Source organism: Pristiophorus japonicus, chromosome 8, assembly GCF_044704955.1.
Source record: "Pristiophorus japonicus isolate sPriJap1 chromosome 8, sPriJap1.hap1, whole genome shotgun sequence".
Lineage (NCBI taxonomy): Eukaryota > Metazoa > Chordata > Chondrichthyes > Pristiophoridae > Pristiophorus > Pristiophorus japonicus.
The window spans coordinates 64751439-64777324 of record NC_091984.1 but is presented as its reverse complement, the minus strand read 5'-3'; the positions used below and the strand labels follow the sequence as shown (position 1 = coordinate 64777324).

Below are 25886 nucleotides of genomic sequence, written 5' to 3'. Positions count from 1 at the left end.
CCTCAGGTCTGCGGTGAGAATCTGTGCCTGGCCATGGATACTCTGTTTTGGTTTTAGTTGGTCGCGAATTAGTTCAGTCAGCTCATCATATGTCTTATCCTTGGCCTTCGTGGGTGCCAGCAAGTCCCTGACGAGGCGGTAGACCTCGGGCCGACAACTGGTCAGCAGTATAGCCTTGTGCTTCTCCGCCGATGTGTCCGTCACCCCTGCCAGGTTGTTTGCCACGAAATATTGCTTGAGCCTTTCCGTGAAGGCATCCCAATCATCACCCTCTGCGAAGTCTTTTAGTGTGCCAAAGGTAGCCATAATCGCGTGAAAGTCCGTATTCTCGTCGCCAGTTATGATGTCTGTAATGCACTTATGAATGACTCCATGAGGCAATGTGTTGTACTCAAACTGTAGTTACCTTGGTCCTTTATTCGTAATTCCAGAGTGAAGCACAAGCATGGTGAGCAGCCTTTTATACTCGGCCCTGCACACCTATGCAGGTGACCCTCAGGTCTCCCACAGCAGTGCCCTCTGGTGGACAGCCTCTGCTACAGGGGCAGGAAACCCCAGTCTCCACCAGTTGCACTCTCTAGTAGTGCAGCATAGTATATACACAGTGTAAACCTTATTGAAAGTACATCAGGTAACATGTCTCCTACTTATGCAACTATACAGTGACTACAGAGAGTATATCTATAGTCTGCATATATATAACATTGTTGATCATATTTTCTATACTTTTGTACTCTATACCTCTATTTATGAATCTTTAATCTCTTCTACATAATCAAACAATATTTCTGGATGACTTGTTAAAGCTGCATTTATTTCATCATACGCCACTTGCACTGCAACCCCAGCTATTGCCGTGCAGGCATGTGCCACTGTTCAGCAGGGTAGGTTTCTCTTCCTGCCGAGCAAAGTGGTCTAACCAGTTTTGTACTTTCAAAAATAAACAAAACTTCTTTGATAGAACTAGAGAGATGACGACCTGTACTCACCCATGCTGCTCTTATGAGGTCATTCAACCTCTTCCTACACTGAAACCAGGTCCTGAGGGTAACGCTGCTGACACTGACCCTCTCAGCTCCTGTGTCCTGACAAACGCGTGTGACCCTGAGGATCCTCTTACTCTATCAACAAATTGTCACCCTTTAAAAATAATCCATACAATGATGTGATAACATTTCTTTAAGGCATACTTTAACGTTTTCTTGTTTGCATCACGCAGCTCACTAGCCAATCTCCGCCCAAGTTTTGGCCAGTGTTGCTTTTTAACTAACCATTAGGTGATATGCAAGTGTGACCCACCTGCTAATTTTCTGTTCCCCTCAATCCCATGATGGTACAGCAAGGGGAACAGTGGAATACTGGACTAGTAATCCAGAGGCCAGAACTGATGGTCAGAGCCACAAGTTCAAATCCCAAATTTAAATTCAGGTAATTAAATAAATGTGGAATAAAAAATGCTTACCATGAAACTACCGTATTGTCTAGTTCACGCATGGGAAGGAAATCTGCCATCCTTACCCAATCTTGCCCATATGTGACTCCAGAACCCCAGCAATGTGGTTGACTCTTAGCTGTCCTCTGAAATGGCCTAGCAAGCCACTCAGCGGTATCAAATCACTAAGAATAAAACCAGATGAACCACCCGGCATCAACCGGGACATTGAATTCGGACATGACAAAAGCACACCCAGCCCAGTGGACATCTGGGGACTGTGCAAAAATTGGGAGCAACAGCCTGACAGTCATACTCACAGAATCATTCCAACATTTCAGACTACTCCACCGGCAGGACAGACCCACCAGAGGTGGTGGCACAGTGGTATACAGTTGGGAGAGAGTGGCCCTGGGGGTCCTCAACATTACTCTGGACTCCATGAAGTCTCATGGCATCCGGTCAAACATCCTCCTGCTGCTTACCACCGATCACAGCTCATGAATCAGTACCCAGACAATATCATTGGATAGTATAAGTGGCAAGTAACATTCATGCCACAGAAGTGCCAGGCAACGAGAGAGTTTAACCCACCTGCCAATGGGATTACCGTCATTGAATCCCCCACTATCAACATCCTGAGGTCACCATTGACCAGAAACATAACTGGACCTACCACATAAACACTGTGGCTAAAAGAACAGCTCATTCTGCTGTGAGCAACTCAACTCCTGACACACCAAAGGCTTTCCACTACCTACAAGGCACAAGCCAGGAGTGTGATAGAATACTTGCCTGGCTCGGTGCAGCTCTGACAACACTCAGAAGCTCAACACTATCCAGGACAAAGCAGCCTGCTTGATCGGCATACCATTCAGCATCTTAAACCTTCACTCCCTCCACCACCGGACATCGTGGCTGCAGTGTTACATCCACAAGATGCTCTGCAGCAACTTGCCAAGGCAGTACCTCCCAAATCCATGACTTCTACCACCTAGAAGGACAAGGGCAGCAGGCGCATGGGAACTCCACTACCTCCAAGTTCTGGATTTAGTGTTAGGAAATTAGGCTGGGCAGGTGGAAGGTGTAGCAATGGGAGAGCATTTTTGTGGTAGTGATAATTTAGTTCATTTTAGCATAATTATGGATAAGGATAAAGAGAAAACAGGAGTAATGGTTCTAAATTGGGAGACGGCCAATTTTACTAGGCTGAAAAGTGATTTAGCAAAAGTGGACTGGAAACAGTTACTTGAAGGTAAATCAGTGCCAGGGCAGTGGGAGGCATTCAAGAGGGAGGTACATGGAGTTCAGGGAAAACATGTTCCCACAAAGAAAAAGGGTGGAACTGCCAAATTTAGAACCCCCTGGATGGCAAGGTGCATACAGGGTAAAATGAGGCATAAAAGGGAACCTTATATCAGATATTGTGAGTTCAATACTGCAGAGAACCTAGAAGAGTATAGAAAGTGCAGGGGTGAAATTAAGGAGGAAATCAGGAAAGCAAAGAGGGCATGAAAATATAATGGCAAGTAGAATCAAAGAAAACCCAAAGATGTTTTACAATTACATAAAGAGTAAAAGGATAACTAAGGAAAGAGTAGGGCCTATTAGGGACCAAAATGGTGATCTATCCGTGGAGGCGGAGAATGTGGGTAAGGTACTAAATGAATACTTTGCAGCTATCTTCACAAAAGATTGAAGTTCAGGAGGAAGAGAGTGAAACATTGAACGGGATAAACATAGTAATAGAGGAAGTATTAAGGAGTTTAGCCTCATTGAAAGTAGATAAATCGGCAGGACTGGATGAAATATATCCGAGGCTACAAAAAGAAGCAAAGGAGGAAATTGCAGCGGCTCTAACCATCATTTTTTGATCCTTCCTGGCTACAGGAGTTGTGCAGAGGATTGGAGAACTGCTAACGTTGTACCATTGTTTAAAAAGGGAGGAAAGGATAAACCAAGCAATTACAGGCCAGTTAGTTTAACCTTGGTGGTGGGAAAATTACTGGAATCAATTCTGAGGGACAGTATAAACTTTCATTTAGAAAGACACAGATTAATCAAGGACAGTCAGCATGGATTTGTTCAGGGAAGGTCATGTCTGACTAACTTGAGTTCTTTGAGGTGGTAACAAGGAGGGTCGACGAGGGCAGTGCGTTTGATGTAGTTTACATGGATTTTAGCATGGCTTTTGAGAAGGTCTCACAAGGTAGGCTGATCAAATAGTTACAAGTCCATGGGACCCAAGGGAAAGTGGCAAATTGGATCCAAAATTGACTCAGTGGCAGGAAGCAAAAGGTAATTGTTGAGGGATGTTTTTGTGACTCCAGTGACTGTTTCCAGTGGGGTTCCACAGAGCTCAGTACTCAGTCCCTTACTTTTTGTAGTATATATTAATGATTTAGACTTAAATGTAGTGGGCATGGTCAAGAAATTTATAGATGGTACAAAAATTGGCCGTGTGGTTGACAATGAGGAGAAAAGCTCTAGACTACAGGAAGATATCGATGAACTGGTCAGTTGGGCAGAAAAGTGGCAAATGGAATTCAATCCGGAAAAATGTGAGGTAATGCATTTGGGGAGGGGCAAGGCAAGGGAATACACAATAAATGGGAGGCTACTGAAAAGTGTGGAGGAACAGAGGGACCTTGGAGTATATGTCCACAGATCCTTAAAGGTAGCAGGACCGGTTGATAAGGTAGTTTAAAAGGCATTCAGAATGCTTTCCTTAATTAGTCGAAGCATAGAATACAAGAGCAGAGAAGTTATGCTAGAACTGTATACCACATTAGTTGGATCACAGCACGAGTACTGCGTGCAGTTCTGGTCACCACATTACAGGAAGGATGTGATTGCACTAGAATGGGTGCAGAGGAGATTTACGAGGATGTTGCCAGGACTGGAAAACTTTAGCTATGGGGAAAGATTGGATACACTGGGGTTGTTCTCCTTGGAAAGAGGCGGCGGAGGGGAGATTTAATTGAGGTGTATAAAATTATGAGGGGCCTAGTGTCATGTATCTTACATTATTATATATAACTGTATCCTAACATGCTATACATGACTGTAATAAGATATGACCTGTAACCACCAGCATACCTTACCACCGGGGGTGCACTTGCAAGAGACAGGTATATAAGGACAGGTCTCAGGCAAGTGCAGCATTCCAGAGCTGTGAAATAAAGGTGCAGGTCCAGAGTGACCTTGACTTCACTATATGCCTCGTGTGAATCTGTACTGAGGGGACAGGACTTTACACCTAGACAGAGTGGATAGGAAAGACCTATTTCCCTTAGCAGAGAGGTCAATAACCAGAGGGTATAGATTTAAAGTAATTGGTAGAAGGATTAGAGGGGAGATGAGGAAACAAGGGTGGGGAGAGTCTGGAACTCACTGCCTGAAAGGGTGGTAGAGGCAGCAACCCTCATCACATTTAAAAAGTACTTGGATGTGCACTTAAATAGCCGGGACGTACAGGGCGACGGACCTAGTGCTGGAAGGTGGGATTAGGCATGGACACGATAGGTCGAATAGTCTCCTTCGGTGTCATAATTTTTCTAAGATTCTTGGGATGAGAAAAAATTGTTGGCCTTGCCAGCAATGCCCACATCCCAGGAATGAATAAAAAGTTATTAGTTAGTGAGGGGGAGGAGGCGATTGCAGTGGATACACAAATTAATGCCCTTCCACTTTATGGTGCTGTATGTGCGATGAGTTTTAGTAAATGTGTACAGATAGCTATATGGCATGAGCCATGCATAAATGATCATTTCTCTCATCTCATTGCATGGACTCTTTCACCTTGCCTCCAGAAACAAAACTGATTTCAAAAGGTTACCATGTTTTGGTAACAGTAACCATCAAGCTGCAAATTATTTGACTTTGCTGTACATTTGTAATAAACCATATTTGTTTTAGCAAATCACTTCATTAATGATTGATTTTTGAAAGTAAACACTTTAAATTAAGACTGCCATGCACAGAAAAGATTACAACACAAGTTGCTTTTAATTAATTTAGAATTGTGTATAAGCAAAATAAACATGCTGGGGAACTAAGCACATTACAGCAAATATAATACAGTATAAAACAGATCTTGAAACAGATAAAAGGTTTATGTCTCCAAGGAAACATTTCTATTGCATAGAAGTAGGATTAATCAAATTTACTATGCTAGCAGGAAAAGATGCTGACTATTCCATACAGTAACTAACCTCAGACAACTATTCCACAATAGGGAGCAATGCTAAACAAAACTAAATTATTGTGCAATCTAGAGTATTATGTCGCAACATGCTGGCATTGGGTAAAGATTAAGGCATAATGACAAAAACACACAAGGTTCTGGAGTGTCCAAATATTCACTATCCATCAAAACACCTTTTATTTCTTCAATTTATTTAATGTCCAGATGACATTTTTACCTCACAACTTCCAGGAACACTTAACCAATGAATAGTTACTAACCTCAAGAATTCAGACCATTTGTAGGATACATCATACAGTTTGGAGCTGATGTAACTGGATTAAAGTGTTTGAGCTTTATTGGTGATATTTAATCCCAAATGAACTTGATGTAACTGCAACAAACTGGGATTTAGAATCCGAGGTGAACCCACCTTGCCAGTCGACATACAGTTTCCCATATATCTCATTTATGCAATCATCCAGATAAATGGGAATCCACTGTGAGGATGGGAACAAGAATCTGCCTTCTTGTAATTACACTGCAACATTGGTGACCGAGCAGATTCCTAAAACGTTGCAATTGATGAATCTTGTGATTCTTGCTCTGGGCTTCAGACAATTCTGTTGAGTTTAATAATACTGTTTTGTTTTTGGGTCTTTTCTACTCTTATTCAAGATGTTTTAGCTTCTGAATTTAGATCACTCTCATAGGTGAATCCAAACTCCCCATGCCCATGAAAGTATCTTCAACAGACTTTTGGGGAAGACAACAAAAATGGACAAGTGTGTTCATTTCAGCACATGGAATGAACACCTTTAAAGGCATCATGGTGTGCATGCAGGATAAACACATGCTAGCATCAGCAAGTATAAACTAAACAAGCATGACTCTAAATGAATTAACAAATTAATTGTATGAAATACAGAGGTAAAATGACCTGTACAAATCTTGCAGCAAGAAATGTGAAAGGATTCACTGGAATGAATTTTTTTAAACTTGGATTTATATAGCACCTTTCACGACTACTGGATGTCTCAATGTGTTTTACAATCAATGAAGTACTTTTGGAGTGTAGTCACTGTTGTAATGTAGGAAACGGGGCAGCCAATTTGCACACAAGCAAGCTCCCACAAACAGAAATGTGATAATGACCAGATAATCTATTTTTTTTTATATAGCAACATGCAGAAACAATAAAAAGCTGGTCAAGGGAGAGCTGGAGAAAGCATGGATTAAGTACACAAAACATAACGAAGAATTGTTTTCCAGTGTTTCAACAGGAAGAGGACAGTCAGAGAAGAGGCAAGAACCATAAAAAATGGAGATGAGGCTGAAACCGAAGATGAGCACAAGATAATTAGCATTCCTAATGATTACTTCCTTCAAGTATTCACTGGGAGAATTTTAACAACATAACCCCCCTGGACTTTGACGTAGAAGTTAAAATGGCTGAAAGCAAATAGACCGTCAGGAATGAATGGTATTTATTGCCAAATACCAAGGGAGTCAGGAGTGAGGTTTGTGCATTGGCAGTCATGAGAGAGATGTTAACACTGCGGAGGCACCAGTAAATTGGAAAGCAGGCTAACTTGGTGTCCATTTTCAAAAATGCTGATAAGGCAGACACAGGTCTTAATTAAATATCCTGTAAAATAATGGAATCAATTATCAGGAGTAAAATTGAGGATTATCTGCATTATAATAACCCGGTAAACAGCAGTCAAGATGGATTAAGAGGAAATAAACTGTAGTATATTGTATACTGTATTCACTGCTCACTGTGTGATCTCTATGTTGAGACCACCAAACACAGATTGGGTGATCACTTTGCTGAACACCTCCGCTCAGTTCGCAAGTGTGACCCTGAGCTTCAAGTCACATGCCATTTTAATTCTCCGTCCCACTCTAACTTCTGCCTCATACACTGTTCCAATGAAGCTCAACATAAACCCGAGGAACAACACTTCATCTTTCAACTAGGCACTTTACAGCTTCCAGCTTAATATTGAGTTTAACAACTTTAAACCTTAACCACAGCTCCCATTTTCTCTCAGACACCAGGTAATGTAGGTTGACAGGCAGTAGGGATAATGGATAGGTACTCAAATTGGCAGGATATGTCTAGTGGTGTACCACAGGGAATATTGGGGCCTCAAATATTCACAGTATTAATGACTTGGATAATGGCATAGAAAGTCATATATCCAAATTTGCCGATGACACAAAGATAGGCGGCATTGTAGATGAAAGAATAACATTACAAAGGTATATCGACAGATTAAGTGACTGGGCAAAACTGCGGCAAATGGATTTTGCAAGAGGATAACTGAAGTAAAGTAGGGCCTATTAGAGACCATAAAGTTAATGTGTGTGTGGAGGTGGTAGACGTGGGTATGGTTTTTAATGAATACCTTGTGTCTATTTTCACAAAAGAGAAGGGCGATGCAGACATTGCAATGAGGGAGGAGGAGTGTGAAATAAACATAGTGAGAGAGGACAAAAACAAAATACTGCGGATGCGGAACCTGAAATAAAAACAGAAAATGCTGGAAATCTCAGCGGGTCAGGCAGCATCTGTGGAGAGAAAAACAGAATTAACATTTCAGGTCAGAACTGGCGAGTGTTTGAAAAGAACAGCTTCTTAAGGAGCACTGAAAGGGGGAGGGGAAGAAAGAACAAAAGAGAAGGTCTGTGATAGGGTGGAAGGCAGGAGAGATTAGAGAGACAAAAAGGATGATGGACCAAATTGAAATGGTAATGGCAGAAGTGAATGGTGGAAAATGACCAGTTGCCATTGGAGACAAAGAGAAAAAAAACATAAGATTGGGGGGGGGGGCGGTGTTGTAAGGGAGCCAAAAATGGGCAGAGGTTATTTGAAATTGTTGAACTCCATGTTGAGTCCAAAAGGCTGTAAAGTGCCTAAACGAAAGATGAGGTGCTGTTCCTCAAGCTTGCATTGAGCTTCATTGGAACAGTGTAGGAGGTTGAGGACAGTGATGTCGGAGTGGAAGTGGAGTGGGGAGTTCAAGTGGCAGGTGACCAGAAGCTCAGGGTCATGCTTACGGACTGAACGGAGGTGCTCCGTAAAACAGTCACCCAATCTGCGTTTGGTCTCACCAATGTAGAAACCACCACATCGTGAGCAGCGAATACAGTTTACTAAATTGAAAGTACAAGTAAATCAATGTTTCACCTGGAAGGAGTATTTGGGGCCCTGGATAGTGGGAAGGAAGGAGGTAAAAGGGCAGGTGTTGCATCTCCTGTGCTTGCACAGGAAGGTGCAGTGGGAATGGGAGGGGATGCTGGGGGTGACTGCGGAATGGACCAGGGTGTTGCAGAATGCTGAGGGGAGGGGAGGGGACGATGTGATTTGCGGTGGAATCAAGCTGGAGGTGGTGGAAATGGCGGAGGATGATCCGTTGAACGTGGAGGCTGGTGGGGTGAAAGGTGAAGACAAGGGGAACCCGGTCATGGTTGAGAGGGAGGGGAAGGGGTGAGAGCAGAGGTGCGGGAAATAGAGCGAACATGGTCGAGGGCCATGTTAACCACGGCAGAGGGGAATCCTCGGTTGAGGAAAAAGGAAGACATATCAGAGGCACTAGTATGAAAGGTGGCATCGTCAGAACAGATGTGATGGAGAAACTGGGAGAATGGAATGGAGTCCTTACAGGATGCAGGGTGGGAGGAAGTGTAGTCCAGGTAGCTGTGGGAGTCAGTGGGCTTATAGTGGACACTGTTGATAGCCTATCCCCAGAAATGGAGAGAGAAGTCGAGGAAGGGAAGAGAAGAGTCGGAGATGGACCATGTGAAGGTGAGGGAAGGGTGAAAATTGGATGCAAAGTGAATTAAATTTTCTAGTTCAGGGCGAGAGCAGGAAACGGCATCAATACAGTCATCAATGTACCGGAAAAAGTGAGGGAGGGGACCCGAGTAGGACTGGAACAAAGCATGTTCCACATATCCCACGAAAAGGCAGGCATAGCTAGGACCCATGTGGGTTTCCATAGCAAAGTCTTTAATTTGGAGAAAGTGAGTGGAAAGATAGAGAGCGAGGAAGTATTAAATGGTTTAACAGCTTTTAAAACGGATAAATCCCCAGGCCCGGATGAAATGTATCCCAGGCTGTTAAGAGAAGCAAAAGAGGAAATAGTAGATTCTGTGACCAACATTTTCCAAATCTCTCTGGCTACAGGTGAGGTGCGGGAGGACTGCTAACGTCGTACGATTGTTTAAAAGGGGAGAAAGGGATAGACCATGTAATTACAGGCCAGTCAGCCTAACCTCGGTGGTGGGAAAATTATTGGAAAAAATTCTGAGGGACAGGATAAATCTTCATTTAGAAAGTTACAGATTTGAGTACCTACCCATCACTGAGGGGAAACCTTATTGAGGTGTATAAAATTATGGGAAGCCTAGAGTGGATAGGAAGTGGATTAACAAAGGGGTCAACAACCAGGGGGCATAGATTTAAAGTAATTAGTAGGAAGTTTAGAGGGGTTTTGAGGGGACATTTTTTCACCCAGAGGGTGGTGAGGGTCTGGAACTCACTGCCTGAAAGGGTGGTAGAGGCAGAAACACTCACCACATTTAAAAAATACTTGGATGCACTTGAAGTGCTGTAATCTACAAGGCTACGGACCAAGAGCTGGAAAGTGGGATTAGGCTGGATAGCTCTTTGTTGGCCAACTTGCCACTTTGCCTTGGATCCCATGGGCTTTAACTTTCATGATCGGTCTGCCATGTGGGACCTTATCAAAAGCCTTGCTAAAATCCATATACACTACATCAAATGCACTACCCTCATCAACCCTCATTACCTTCTCAAAAAATGTCAATCTAGTCAGACACTACCTTCCCTTAACAAATCCATGCTGACTGTCCTTGATTAATCCGTGCCTTTTAAAATGACAATTAATACTGTCAGAATTTTTTGCAATCATTTGCTCATCACGGAGGTTAGACTGACTGGCCTGTAATTACTTGGTGTATACCTGTCTCCCTTTTTAAACAACATTACAACGTTAGCAGTCCTCTCATTCTCCAGCACCATGCCTGTAGCCGGAGAGGATTGGAAAATGATGGTTGGAGCCTCCGCTATTTCCTGTCTTGCTTCTCTGAACAGCCATGGATACATTTCATCCAAGCCTGGCGATTTATCTACTTTTTGCTTTTGTTCAAGAGAAAGGTTCTGCCCGATCAATTTCATTGACTTTTTCGAGGTGGTAACATTCTCAAATGGACTATGGGAAGCCCTATAACCCGGCACACCTAGACTATCAAAAAATATTTGACAAAATTAAAAACAAAATATTAGGCAAGCTCAGTGGTGGGAATTCAGCGAAAACATTAGGAATAGATAAAAACAGCAGATACAAATCAGGCATTAGGTGGGGGTGGAGTTGAGTGGGCTAACCCCAGGAATTGGTGCTGTAATAATTACGGTTTTAATTTGCATCAATGCATTAGATTCAGAAGCTCAAAGCAAATTGGGCAAAGCTGCAAATACCACCAATTTAGGAAGGACATTTGATTCTGAGGTGACAACTCAAGAAATACAAAATAAGTCTGGCAAAATATGTAAGCAGAGGGAGCAATGGCAGATGAGATTTAATAATGACAAGTATAAAGTACTGCACATCGGAAGAAAAATTGGACATTACTTTTACTCCATCAATGATATTGAAGTTGAAAGGGTTCCAAGGGCCCTGGTAGACTCAATGCTCAACATGTCCAACCACTGCAGAGCAGCAATCATCAATAGAATACTAAACAAGTCAGAAGAAGTCATGTTCTGGTCAGATCACAACTTGAGTTCTATGTCCAATTCTGGTTACTAAGACTAGGGCAACATTCAAACTCTGCAGGCAATGCAGAGAAGAACTAGTGTCAGTGATAATGACAAAATACTGCAGAAACTCGGACTTTTCAGCATTCATAGAAGATAACTAAGAGGTGACCGTGTACAGCGTTAATATAGTGCACGATATAGAAAAGGTAGATCTGGAAAATTACTTCAAACTAAATTACAAGGTTAGGACAATGTGACAAGTTCAAACTGGTAAACAGAAAATTTGGAACTAACGTCAGGAAATTCTTCACAAAGAATGATCAAAATTGGAATGGACTTAAGGATGAAGTAATATCCTGACTTATTAAATAAGTAACTGGATGCCACAAATGGGGAGATTGTTGGATCTTTAGGATGGAATCAATTAAGATGGGCTGAATGGGCTACTTCATCAATATTTATATTGTGATCTTGAATTAATAAACTGCAACATTGATCTGGTCTAAAAAGTTACCTGCATGGAGGCAAGAATACTATATTTTATATTTAAAAAAAAATACATCTTAAGGGCTGTACTATCGACTTTAAATAATTCTGAAACATTTGTGGAAAAAAGACCAATTTCTGAAAAAATTGCTTCAGTAAGAAAGATGCAACATTTTAAAAAAGTAAACAAAATAAGCTAACCATAAGAATGATGAAAAGGTTATCTGTTTCTCAAAGTTATAAATAGGGGTCATGCGACATCAAGATCACAAGATGCCAATGTGACCTGATAACACATGCTATTGTAGAATATAAAATGTTAATTTCCTTCCACAAGGTTTCAAGGCAACCTCAAAGCGGTGTCACGATCAGTCCTTTCCAAATCAATACTGCGTATGGGCCAAGTCAAAATTCTAATTTGTTGGTTGCTTTTGAACTATGTTGGAAATGTATAATATTTAATTATAGAACACGGATGCTGAGCAATAGTTAAAATAAGCAACACCCGCTCGCAGAAATTACATAGCAATTGTATACAAGTATAATTTTGAACCTCTGTATCTTATCAAATTTTTCAGCTCACAAAATATCGTGCATCTTGATCAAACATTTACTGTGGAACTATCACTCTTTGGCAGTGATAGACAAACAGAAATGGGATCGTTCCAAAGTCAGTTTCCTCTCCTTCTCCCCAGATAAACTATGTGGGCAGCAAATCTCACCCTCCAGAGGAACCAGAGTACAAATCTCCAGCAAAAATAAGGTTTGAATGTGGTTCTAATTGGAAGTCCACCAGTTTCTTCAAGTGCTGTATAGCAGTAGCATCACTTATTGCACTATTCTTCCAGGATAGTGATAATTCAAAAATATCTTGTACTTGTGCTTGTATATAACTGAGTCACACATGTACAAATTCATAGTAGCTCTGTGAATTGTGTATTATATGTAGTTCTCATGTTCCCATACTTCATAAAAGTTAGCACTAGATTATATTAAATAATCAATTTTTATGTGAAAGACTCCATTTTGTGTGAAAGACTTCAAGACAGCTGTTAGGAACACAAGAATAGTAGGCCATTCAACCCCTCAAACCTTGTTCCACCATTCTATTAGATCGTGGTTGATCTGTACATCAACTCCATTTACCCCTTTGCACCACACCCCTTGAATACCCCTACCTAACAAACATCTATCAATCTCGGTCTGGAAAATTCAACTGACCCAGTATCCACAGCCTTTTGGGGAACCAAGTCCAGATTTCCATTACCCTTTTGGGGTAAAAAAGTGCTTCTTGATTTCACTCCTAAATAGCCTAAGCTCTAATTTTGAGATTATTCCCATGTTTTCATTCCCCCACCAGAGGAACTAGTTACCCTGTATTTACAGTATCGAATCCCTTTGTCGTTTTATACACCTCGATTAGATCACCCCTCAACCTTCTAAACCCAAGGGAATGCAGCCAAGTTTATTCAACTTGTCCTCATAATTTAACCCTTTAAGCCCTGGTATCATTCTGGTGAATCTTCACTGCACCCACTCCAAGGCCAATATAGTTCCTGAGATTTGCTGTCCAAAACTGAACGCAGTACTCCAGGAGTCTGACCAAGGCTCTGTACAACTGAAACATCACTTCCTTACTTTTAAATTTCAACTCCCTTGCAATTAAGGCCAACATTCCATTAGCCTTTGTGATTACTTTTTGTTCTTGTGCACTAGATTTTACTGATGATTGGATATGAACACCCAAATCCTTTTCCAGAATCTGCTGGCAACAGTTTTTTTGGAACATATCCAGACAATAATGGGCCTCCACCACTGGTACAGCTGCATTTGCAAAGATAGTTGTCTGATCTTTGTGTAACTTTAACATCCTTGTATACAGTTTATCTGTATAATGTCCAACCAAACAAGCGGAATGAACCTTAGGTAGTCTGTTGACGAAGGCCATCACCCCCAATGTATAAACAGCTGAAGTACTAATATCACACAAGTCAGCTATTTTGCAATAGATGTCAATAGCAGATATTGGTTTAATCACAGATACCTGATTTTTCTGAAATTACAATCAAATTTACAAAACAATTGACATTAACACAGTACATTACCCAAATGAGTACATTTAGATAGTCTTTGGGCATTCATTCGCACTATGCTTTTTTTGTTCTGACAGTTATCTCAAGGGGTGCCTACAGCTCTGTTTAAGCTAATTCGGCTTTCCTATCAGGAGCCACTCGTAGAGACTGCCACCCTCTTGAAGTTTCAAATGATCCATTTTAGTTCAAATATGAAACCAATGAGTTATGAGAGTAAAACAATTCGATTAATCTCTACCAAGTATACTCATCAATTTCTGTAACCTACTCTACTGATAATCACATCTGGTTTGTTTGATTGATCATCAGCACATGGCAAGTTTGAAACTGTCAGCTATTCACCATTGTGAAGATTAAGATAGTGACTGCTCCTGGTCACTGGCATGATTACAACCTTGGAAAGCTCCAATGATCTAAAATCACAAATCCTAATACATCGAGGCGGAGAGACACCAAAATGGTTAAAGTTTACATCAAAAGTTTAAGGTGGAAGGTACACTCGGAGGCTACTAGCATCAGCCTCAGGAACAGCATGGCACAGTTTCTGAGAAAGCAATGAAAACAAAGGGAGTGAAAGCACGAAAACAGGACTGCTACAGTAAAAAAAAAATCTTAAAAAAAGGCAGTATGAAGTTCAATAAAGAAAGCACTGAATTTTCAGAAAGGCAGAGTTAAAAGTAAAAGAAAATACCCAAGGGGAGTAATTTAAAAGGGGTATGGACAAAATAAAATCAAAAGGAAACACCTGGAGTAAAAATAATACTAAAAGGGCACATTGGGAGAAATATGACACAAAAGGGAAATAGCTGAGAAAAATGTTATGGGTTTCATGTGGGATGTTCACAAACAGGACACCAAGATAACAATAGATGGAGAAGAGGTGTAGAAATTGTTCTATCAGTAAAGTTAAAAAAAAGTTATGTTTAGACAGCAAGTTCCAGGAACTTGCACGGGCAGAGAGAAAAGGGGATTGTGAATGGATTGTAATAGATTCAGCAAGTCATATCAGGGAAGTGATATATCCAGACTAGCATTAGACTTTGATAGTGAATTTTTAAGGATTGAAGTTAGAGACCAGCATAGTCAGGAACAGCATTGTCAAGACAGTGCTACAAGTGATGAAGGACGCTAAAGAAATAGGTGAATTAAGATGTGTAAATGAAGCAAGTTCGAAAAGCCTGTGAAGCTATATTAGCAAACAGATACAAAGCATTGTGCATCATTACTGAATGTATTAAGATCGTAGAAGGAAAGGTAGTTAGAAAACTAGAGAGGACAGCTTGGGCAAAGATGCAGCTTGCAGGGCAGAGTAAGACTGTAATCGTAGATGATTCTTCACTCAGGAAAGTGAATAGCCACATACGTCATAAGGACCAAACCTACATGATAGTGAGTTGTCTACTGGAGCTAGTGCAATAGATATTGAAGAAAAGTCAGTTGGGTGGCAGTGTGAGCTGCGAGGAGGATGCTATGAGGCTGCAGAGTGACTTGGATAGGTGAGGTGAGTGGGCAAATGCATGGCAGATGAAGTATAATGTGGATAAATGTGAGGTTATCCACTTTGGTGGTAAAAACAGAGAGACAGACTATTATCTGAATGGTGACAGATTAGGAAAAGGGGAGGTGCAACGAGACCTGGTTGTCATGGTACATCAGTCATTGAAGGTTGGCATGCAGGTACAGCAGGCGGTTAAGAAAGCAAATGGCATGTTGGCCTTCATAGCGAGGGGATTTGAGTACAGGGGCAGGGAGGTGTTACTACAGTTGTACAAGGCCTTGGTGAGGCCACACCTGGAGTATTGTGTACAGTTTTGGTCTCCTAACTTGAGGAAGGACATTCTTGCTATTGAGGGAGTGCAGCGAAGGTTCACCAGACTGATTCCCGGGATGGCGGGACTGACATATCAAGAAAGACTGGATCAACTGGGCTTGTATTCACTGGAGTTGAATGAGAGGGGATCTCATAGAAACGTTTAAAATTCTGACGGGTTTAGACAGGTTAGATGCAGGAAGAATGTTCCCAATGTTGGGGAAGTCCAGAACCAGAGGTCACAGTCTAAGGATAAGGGGTAAGCCATTTAGGACCGAGATGAGGAGAAACTTCTTCACCCAGAGTGTGGTTAACCTGTGGAATTCTCTACCACAGAAAGTTGTTGAGGTCAATTCACTAAATATATTCAAAAAGGAGTTAGATGTAGTCCTTACTACTAGGGGGATCAAGGGGTATGGCGAGAAAGCAGGAATGGGGTACTGAAGTTGCATGTTCAACCATGAACTCATTGAATGGCGGTGCAGGCTCGAAGGACTGAATGGCCTAATCCTGCATCTATTTTCTATGTTTCTATGATACTAAAAGGAACAAGCAAGGTTCCAGAGCTGCAGGTCCACATAGGGGTAAATAACATATGGGTAAAATAATTTATAAGCTGTAAAAGCCACATATAATTGGCTGAAGTCTCAAAGATAGAGGATGCAAAGTAATGTTCTCTGGTATACTTCCAGTATTTGGGAAATTATATTTTGGAGTTCACCAAAAAAGTGGAGAGGTAAACAAGTGACTGGCAGCAGGTGAGAGAAAATGCTACCTTCAAAACTGGGAACCCTTTCACAATAGCTAGGCTACACATAAACCAAATAAGGACAAAAACTTGAGGAACATTGAGGCAGCAATAGAAAAGTTTTTAGCAAAGACAGAGTGGACAGAAAAAGGAGAGTGTGTAGCATGGAAGGTAAACGAAGTTGATTCTGTGGGAGGTAGAAAGCTACAAAATTAACTACTCTAGTTAGACACCTCCAATGCAAAAAAAAAATGCAGGTTAGCACCAGGAGACTGCTACAGATCACTAGGTCAGCATTAGGAGAAGACAGATTGCACTTATGATGAGATAGCATGGGTATACTAGATCCTGAAAGCTATTTTGATGGGAGACTTCAGTCAAACAAATATAAACTGGGAAAACCAACTGTGAATTCGTAGACCTTTACTGAACAGGGCAGATGCAGTTGGCTGGATCCAGGATACTGCATTCCAGTGGATTCAACAGAATATCTTTACATAAGCTTATTTTATTTATGTTTATTTATTTATCCAGACAGTCAGCAATTTCACATGAACATAAAAGGAATGTCACTTAAAATTTATAAACTGACAAGTTAAAAAAATAAAGCCAGTAAAAAGTTTAGCAGTGCACACGTTTAACTTACAGCAGCAGTTTCAGCAAGTATCCTGAAACGGATGCTCTATACAGTTATATATTGTCAGCAACTGATGGTTACAGAAACAGTTAATGTGCTACACTTGAAAAGTTTATGATTTTAAAAATCTTTGTAACTAAGTAGGTGTAAATATATACAGCTGTTCAATGGCTTGTGTATCCTATTGGACAATATTATTTGAACAGGAAGCTGCTGAGATGGTATGCTCCATTACCCAACAATGCAAAGTAGTAAAATTAGAACTGAATTGATGGCATTTAATACAGGTTTGCATCAGTATTTAGCTTGTACATTGCTTTCTTTTTACATATACAGGATAAAGGTTATTTAATGGTTCTGAATTAATAGGTTTCACCACATTGGTCCAAGTCCGGTACAAGACTCTTCAGTAACAAACTAATAATTTCATGTAAGAGTTTCCAGTATTGTCAAAGTTACTTTAGGTAGCTTCTACGTAAATTGTCATTAGTAAGAATAGGGTTGGTTAGGTGAGTCATGGCGACCAGTAACACGGAGGACCACATCAGAGTTATTCATGCTTCAGATATTTCAGATTTACTGAGTGCTATAGCCAGTTCCAAATCCTCTTGTTCTTGCTGGTTTAGTCTCGCTAGTCGCTCCTTCTCTGCTCGTTCGCTTTCCCTTTTGGCCCACTCTATCTGGTCTTCCTCACTGGGGTACTGAAACATTCAAAACAGGACTGAGCAGGAAAACTACAGATTATTTCTTACAGACAGATCGAATACAATGAATTGTCAATGTATTTTGCATTAAAAACAGTGGCAGTACTGATATATTAATAAGGTAATGCTGCTGTCTCCAAAGGTGTTCAAAATTAAAGTCAGTTTACCTTTACACCTATATAGATTTCAGTGAGTTGGCAACAAATACAAGTGCTGCCTCTGCTGGCACCAGTTTATAACCTAGCCCAACAGCATTGGCTACAAAACTGGCAATTCTGCATTGCGAATCAACAGTTGCTCAGGGTTGAATGGCTCCAGATCGAATTTATGCCACTCCAAAGTTATAGACGCAGTTGTTTCTGATGCAGTCAGTTTGAGGTGCACAGCGATACACACAGCAACGTTATGGGGAAGGAGACTTAACTAGAGTCTCCATGTGGTTCAGAAAATTGACCAGCTTTTCCAAAGCATCAATATTTTCATTGGTATTTTTCTCTATGAACGGGAAAATACAGAACAAAAAGTACTTGTTTGAGTTGAGTTGCCCTCTGAGGTCAAATTTGTCATGTTTCTTACATTATTATATATAACTGTATCCTAACATGCTATACATGACTGTAATAAGATATGACCTGTAAGCACCAGCATACCTTACCACCAGGGGTGCACTTGCAAGAGACAGGTATATAAGGACAGGTCTCAGGCAAGTGCAGCATTCCAGAGTGTGAAATAAAGGTGCAGGTCCAGAGTGACCTTGACTTCACTACATGCCTCGTGTGAATCTGTACTGAGCGGACAGGACTTTACAGTGGCGACGGGTTACGGGATTACAGAATCCACAGAATGGCGAACAACGGATCAGATGAAAATTACAATGCGGGAGACAATTGGGAGGACTTTATAGAAAGGCTCCAGCAAAGCTTTGTAACCAAAGACTGGTTAGGCGACGATAAGGCAGACAAGAGAAGAGCCCATCTCTTGACCAGCTGTGGCTCGAAAATATACGCTTTAATGAAGGATCTGCTGGCACCCGAGAAACCAGCAAGCAAGTCGTTTGAAGAATTGAGCACACTGGTAAGAGACCACCTGAAGCCAGCGAGCAGCCTACACATGGCCAAACACAGGTTCTACAACTACAGACGCTATGTGGGCCAGAGCATACCCGACTTCGTGGCGGAACTTCGGAGGCTGGCTAGTTTATGTGAGTTCTCCGATGAACTGAGGAGAGAAATGCTGAGAGACTTTTTCATTGAAGGAATAGGCCACGCAGGCATATTCCGAAAGCTCAGAGACCAAGAACCTGACCTTAGAGGCAGCAGCATGGTTACACAGACATTCTTGGTAGGGGAAGAAGAAACGAGGTTGATTTACAATGCAGGTACGACAACTAACGAAATATCGGAAGAACAAGTTCACAGCACTAAACAAGCTGCTACCCCCACACATAGACAAAACCGGGAGAACAGGCTCTCGACAGCAGGCAGAAGCCATCAAGTGCCACAGGAACGGCCGTTCACACCTCATCAACCCACAATGCGAGCAATCAACTACAAACTGAGAGAAGCTCAAGAGAGATCAGCCAGACGCAGCTCATTCTTTGAACAATGGAACAGGTCTGTGCTGGATGTGTGGGGGTGGGCACGCGTCAAGGGGATGTCGATTTCAGCAGGCTGTTTGCAGAAATTGTGAATATACAGGGCATTTGGCCCGCATGTGCAAAAAAACGGCAGCTCGGCTGGTATACGAATCGGATTGGTCGGTAAGCGGACCAGAAGATGGTGGGGACAGTACCCGGGACACCGGTGTACAGCGGGTCAACACGATCAATGGCTGCTGCTCCATAACAGGACGCTTCCTATAATGATGAGGGTCCTACTCAACGGGATATCTGTCAACATGGAGCTGGATACGGGAGCAAGTCAATCTCTCATAGGCGCTCAACAATTTGAACAACTGTGGCCGCATAAAAGAGACAGACCAAAACTCACAAGGGTCGACACCACACTAAGGACCTATACCAAAGAAATCGTATCAGTCCTCGGCAGCGCCATGCTCTCAGTCACACACAAAGGGACAGTGAACCGACTTCCCCTGTGGACTGTCCCCGGAGACTCCCCCCAGCACTCCTGGGGAGAAGCTGGCTGGCAAAGCTAAACTGGAAATGGGATGATGTCCATGCCATGTCATTAGAGAAAGGGACCTCCTGCTCAACAGTTATAAAGCGATTTGAACATCTCTTTCAGCCAGGTGTGGACACTTTCAAAGGGGCCAAAGTCAAAATCTACATCACACAGGATGCTAGACCAGTCCATCACAAGGCCAGAGCTGTACCCTATGTGATGAAGGAAAAGATTGAACATGAACTCGACAGGTTTCTACGGGAAGGCATTATATCACCTGTGGAATTTAGCGACTGGGCAAGTCCCATCATCCCAGTCATGAAGCCTGATGGATCCGTACGAATCTGTGGGGACTACAAATCTACCATAAACAGAGTCTCCCTACAGGACCAGTACCCGCTGCCCAGAGCGGAGGACTTATTTGCCACATTGACTGGAGGTAAACTTTTCTCAAAATTAGACCTCACATCTGCGTATATGACGCAAGAATTGACCGAGGAATCCAAGCTACTCACCACCATCAACACACATCGAGGCCTTTTCATGTACAATCGATGCCCATTCGGCATCAGGTCGGCAGCTGCCATATTCCAGCGCAACATGGAGAGTTTGCTCAAGTCCATCCCGGGGACGGTTGTATTTCAAGACGACATACTTATCACGGGCAGGGACACCGACTCCCATCTCCGTAATTTGGAGGAAGTACTAAAGCGGTTGGATCAGGTAGGCCTACGGGTCAAGAAATCCAAGTGCTTGTTTCTCGCACCCGAGGTTGAATTTTTGGGCAGAAGGATTGCCGCTGATGGAATCCGCCCAAGAGTTCAAAACAGAAGCAATTCGCCTGGCACCCAGGCCCTGGAATGTCTCAGAACTGCGCGCCTTTCTCGGGCTACTCAATTACTTTGGGAACTTTATGCAGAACTTAAGCACGCTGCTGCAGCCTCTCTACGAGCTACTCAGGAAGGGGTGCGATTGGTTTTGGGGGGACGCCCAGGAACGCGCCTTCAATAAGGTACGCAACCTTCTGTGTTCCAACAGTGTTTTGACTTTCTTTGACCCACGTAAAAAGCTAGTTCTCACATGCGATGCGTCAGCGTATAGGATCGGGTGCGTTTTGCAACATGTCAATAGCGCGGGCAAATTACAACCCATAGCTTATGCCTCCAGGTCACTTTCGCGGGCGGAGCGCAGGTACGGAATGGTAGAGAAGGAGGCGCTTGCGTGCATATACGGTGTCAGACAGATGCACCAATACCTTTTCGGGGCCAAGTTCGCGTTAGAAACCGACCACAAGCCCCTCACGTCCCTCCTATCCGAGAGCAAGGCAATAAACGCCAACGCCTCGGCGCGAATTCAATGGTGGGCACTCATGCTGGCGTCCTACGACTACACAATAAGGCACAGACCAGGCACAGACAACTGTGCCAACGCGCTCAGCAGGCTACCCCTGGCGACCACGGAAGGGTCTGACGAACAGGACTGTGAGATAGTCATGGCAATCAATGCCTCTGAGTCCACAGGTTTGCCCATGACAGCTCGCTAAATCAGAGCCTGGACGGCCAGCAACCCCACGTTATCCTTAGTAAAAAGATGTGTCCTAACCGGTGACTGGGCAGAGGCTCGTGATGCCTGCCCCGAGGAATTAAAACCCTTTCACAGGCGCATGCATGAGCTATTACTACAAGCAGACTGCCTGATGTGGGGCAGCCGAGTAGTCATACCTCTGCGAGGCAGAGAGGCATTTGTCCGGGAGCTCCACCGCGAGCACCCGGGGATCGTTCTCACGAAGGCCGTAGCCAGATCCCACGTCTGGTGGCCTGGTATTGACGCGGACTTGGAGCTCTGCGTCCGAAGGTGCACCATTTGTGCCCAACTCAGCAATGCCCCCAGGGAGGCTCCACTGAGCCCCTGGCCCACCAAACCGTGGTCGCGGGTGCACGTAGACTATGTGGGCCCATTCATGGGCAAAATGTTCCTCGTAGTTGTAGATGCATTTTCAAAGTGGATCGAATGCACCATTTTAAACTCGAGCACAACCTCCACCACTGTGGAGAGCCTCGCAACCATGTTTGCAACGCACGGAATCCCTGACACATTGGTCAGTGACAATGGTCCGTGCTTCATCAGCGCAGAATTCCAAGACTTTATAATTGACCACGGCATAAATCATGTCAAGACGGCACCGTTCAAGCCGGCCTCCAACGGCCAGACAGAGAGAGCAGTGCAAATCATTAAACAAGGCATGCTTAAAATCCAAGGTCCCACGCTGCAGGGTCGCCTGTCGCGACTGCTGCTGGCATACAGATCTCGTCCGCACTCACTGACTGGGATCCCCCCCCCTGCGCAACTGTTGATGAAAAGGACTTTAAAAACAAGGCTCTCGTTAATCCTCCCAGACATGCACGAAATCGTTGAGGCAAAGCGTCGTAAGCTGACTGAGTACCATGACAGAAATTCGAGGGGGAGATGGAATGAGATAGGGGACAAAGTGTTTGTACTAAACTATGGCAGGGGTCCCAAATGGCTTGCAGGGACAGTAACGGGCAAGGAAGGAAACAGGCTACTAGTAGTTCAAATGGACAATGGCAAAACCTGCCGGAGGCATGGAGACCAAGTCAAAACCAGATTTACCAACATTGCAGAACCAGAGGCAGACTACAATGTGGAACTCGCACCACACCTGGTGGACAGACAGAGGGAACAACCTGAGGAAAGGGCAATCCCAACAGACAGCCCAGGCGAGTCAACAACAATCACACCAATCGAAACAGACAGCCCAGGCGAGATACCAGCAACCACACCCAAAGAAAAACAGACACCAAGGCAAACAACTGAACCACAACTCAGACGCTCCACGCGAGAGCGTAGACCACCTGAGAGACTGAACCTATAAAGACAATAAGACCTTGGGGGAGGGTGATGTCATGCATCTTACATTATTATATATAACTGTATCCTAACATGCTATACATGACTGTAATAAGGTATGACCTGCAACCACCAGCATACCTTACCACCAGGGGTGCACTTGCAAGAGACAGGTATATAAGAACAGGTCTCAGGCAAGTGCAGCATTCCAGAGCTGTGAAATAAAGGTGCAGATCCAGAGTTCACTACATGCCTCGTGTGAATCTGTACTGAGGGGACAGGACTTTACAAAATGGTTTACTTTTTTTTCCTGCTGCCAGATTTATAACAAGTTATGTTACGCAGTTGTACATTAAAATGCACAATCTGTTCACTTTCCCCTTTTTTCTAATTTACTGTCAGCCTCCCCCAAAGTTTCCGCAGGCCAAGAGACATCCCCAGTCTCAAGGACAGGCAGAAACCTTGCTCCCAGGCCTCTGCAAATTATCAACACACACAAACAAACAAACAAACTTACAGCATTGAAGTTTGCAAAATTTGTGTTGTCTCCAACACCTTTACTTGGAGAAGTAGGAGCAAATGGATCGAGCTGATTTTCTTTATGGAATGAATCCCCTGAATTATACGGATGGAAAGGATCATTTAGCTTGAAGGAGTCGGATGATTCTGACTTTACAAGGGAAGGCCTTTTGCCTACATTTAAAAGAAAAACACAAAATTATTAAACATCGTTGCCATTAAAACAACATTCCTTAAGGTGAAAAGAGCTGAAATGGTTCAGTTTCAAATCAGTTGAAATTTGATGAGCGGGAAAGTGAATGACATTGTAAATTGGGTGACAAAGGAAATACCCCACAGTGAACAAAGGATGCTTGATTAACTTTGTCTGACTAATCAAAAGAAATAGAATTAGTGTTTGAAATCAAACGATACCACTTTTAAAGTCCTCCTATTCACTTACCAGGCGGTGGGGGAGGGGGTCTTGTTGGAGTGCCAACTTTTGGTGGTAATGCCGGAGGCACCTCTTCAGTTTTTGCAGGTTCATCTGTGAATCCATTTTTTCCAAAGGCATCATTACCAGGGTCAGCTCCTGCAGCAGAACTGAAGGGGTCTGCATGGTTGGACTGAACCCAATCCAGAGAGAAAACAGAATGAAGAACATTACCAGTGATGGAAAGCCTATGGCTGTGAAAGACGTACATGCGGTGGGTGTACACAGCAACAGAGAACTCATAAATGTTCAAAGAATTCAATAATTACAACTTGTCTATCAGTAGGTCAACTAGCTTGACTTAAACAAATTACTCTCTTGCATTCTAATGGTCTCACAGCCATTGCTGGATAGAACTGCTCTTGCAGCTTTCCGTTTTCAAAAACCTGACTGACTGCATGTCCGTTTTTTTTATCACCGTGTTCACAACTGGAGGAAAGCTTCTGCCAGGCAAACCCTGTTGAGTGCCCGAACCAGAGAACTCCAAATATAGTGAGTGTAAGGGGTTTATTGATTAGAATGAAAAATAATTGCATCTTCTTTATATTCTTTGGAGAAACTTCAAAGCCTAGATACTGAGGGTGCACTTCCTTTTTCACTTTGCTCCTTAGGATGAGTCTTTAAAAAAAATAATTCTCTGGATATGGGCTTTGTTGCCCATCCCTAGTTGCCTTTGAGAAGGTGGAGGTGAGTCGCCTTCTTCAACCGTTACAGTCCGTGTGGTGAAGGTACTCCCACACAGTGCTGTTAGGTAGGGAGTTCCAAGCTTTTGGCCCAGCGACAATAAAAGAACGGCGATATACGTCCAAGTCGGGATGGTGCGGAACTTGGAGGGGAAGTTGGAGGTGATGGTGTTCCCATGTGCCTGCTGAACTTGTCCTTCTAGGTGGTGGAGGTTGTGGGTTGGGGAGATGCTGTCATGTTGCTGCAGTACATCTTGTGGAAAGTGCATACTGCAGCCACAATGTGCCGGTGATGGAGGCAATGGATGGTTAAGGTGGTGGATGGATTGCTTTGTCCTGGATGGTGTTGAGCAACTTAAGTGTTGTTGTAGCTGCACTCATCCAGACAAGTGGAGAGTATTCCATCACACTCCTGACTTGTGCCCAGCAGATGGTGGAGAGGCTTTTGGGAGTCAGGTGGTGAACCATATACCGCAGAATACCTAGCTTCTGATCTGCTCTAGCAGCCACGGCATTTATGTGGCTAGTCCAGTTGAGTTCTAGGATGTTGATAATGGAGGATTTGGTGATGGTGCTGCGATTGAGTGTTAAGGGGAGGTGGTTGGACTCTCTCCTGTTGCAGATGGTCATTGCCTGATACTTGTGTGGTGTGAATGTTATCTGCTATTTATCAGCCCAAGCCTGGAAGTTGTCCAGGTTTTGTTGCATGTGGGCATGAACTGCTTCATTATCTGAGGAGCTGTGGCTGGACACTGCGCAATTATCAGCAAATATCCCCACTTCTGATCATATGATGGAGGGAATGTCATTGATGAAGCAGCTGAAGATGGTTGGGACTAGGATGCTGCCCTGAGGAACTCCTGCAGCGATGTCCTGCGGCTGAGATGATTTGACTCCTACAACCACAACCAACTTCCTTTGTGCTAGGTCTAACTCCAGCCAGTGGAGTGTTTTCTCCCTGATCCTCATTGAATTCAGTTTTACTGAAGCTCCTTGGTGCCACACTCAGTCGAATGCTGCCCTGACAGGATCTTGCAGCGTGCAGAATAGCTTCAGTCAAATATATTTATAGAAAACTCTTTTAAACATTTCTGAGACACATGATAAGGTGCTATCTTAATGGAAGCATTTCTTACAGCAGCAGTATGTGCTGGTATACTGATGTTCTATGACAGAGAGTGAATGCTAGGACATAGCTCTTTCCATTGGGAGTTTGAGAATCTCACTTTGTCTGGAAAAGAAAAACTGAACCTGCATTGCACTTATACCTCCTGACAACTTGCTTAAGGGTGGCATAGCAAAAGGCTTGCCAACAGATTTGCTGCCCACATTTTTCA

At 43.1% G+C, this 25886-nt stretch overlaps 1 protein-coding gene across 3 annotated transcripts in view; it reads right to left on the bottom strand.

The window, feature by feature from the left end:
• Nucleotides 1-13936: 13936 nt before the first annotated feature.
• eps15 (epidermal growth factor receptor pathway substrate 15) overlaps nt 13937-25886 on the bottom strand; it is a 188263-nt gene continuing 176313 nt past the window's right edge. For 2 of the 3 annotated variants that reach the window (XM_070886882.1, XM_070886883.1), the window contains 3 exons: nt 23837-23999; nt 23393-23568; nt 13937-17884 (listed from right to left, as the gene is read on the bottom strand). In XM_070886882.1, the coding sequence (XP_070742983.1) occupies nt 17738-17884; nt 23393-23568; nt 23837-23999 (486 nt within the window). In that variant the 3' untranslated portion in view covers nt 13937-17737. The remainder of the gene's footprint in view (nt 17885-23392; nt 23569-23836; nt 24000-25886) is intronic. The other variant, XM_070886884.1, reaches the window with a different exon arrangement.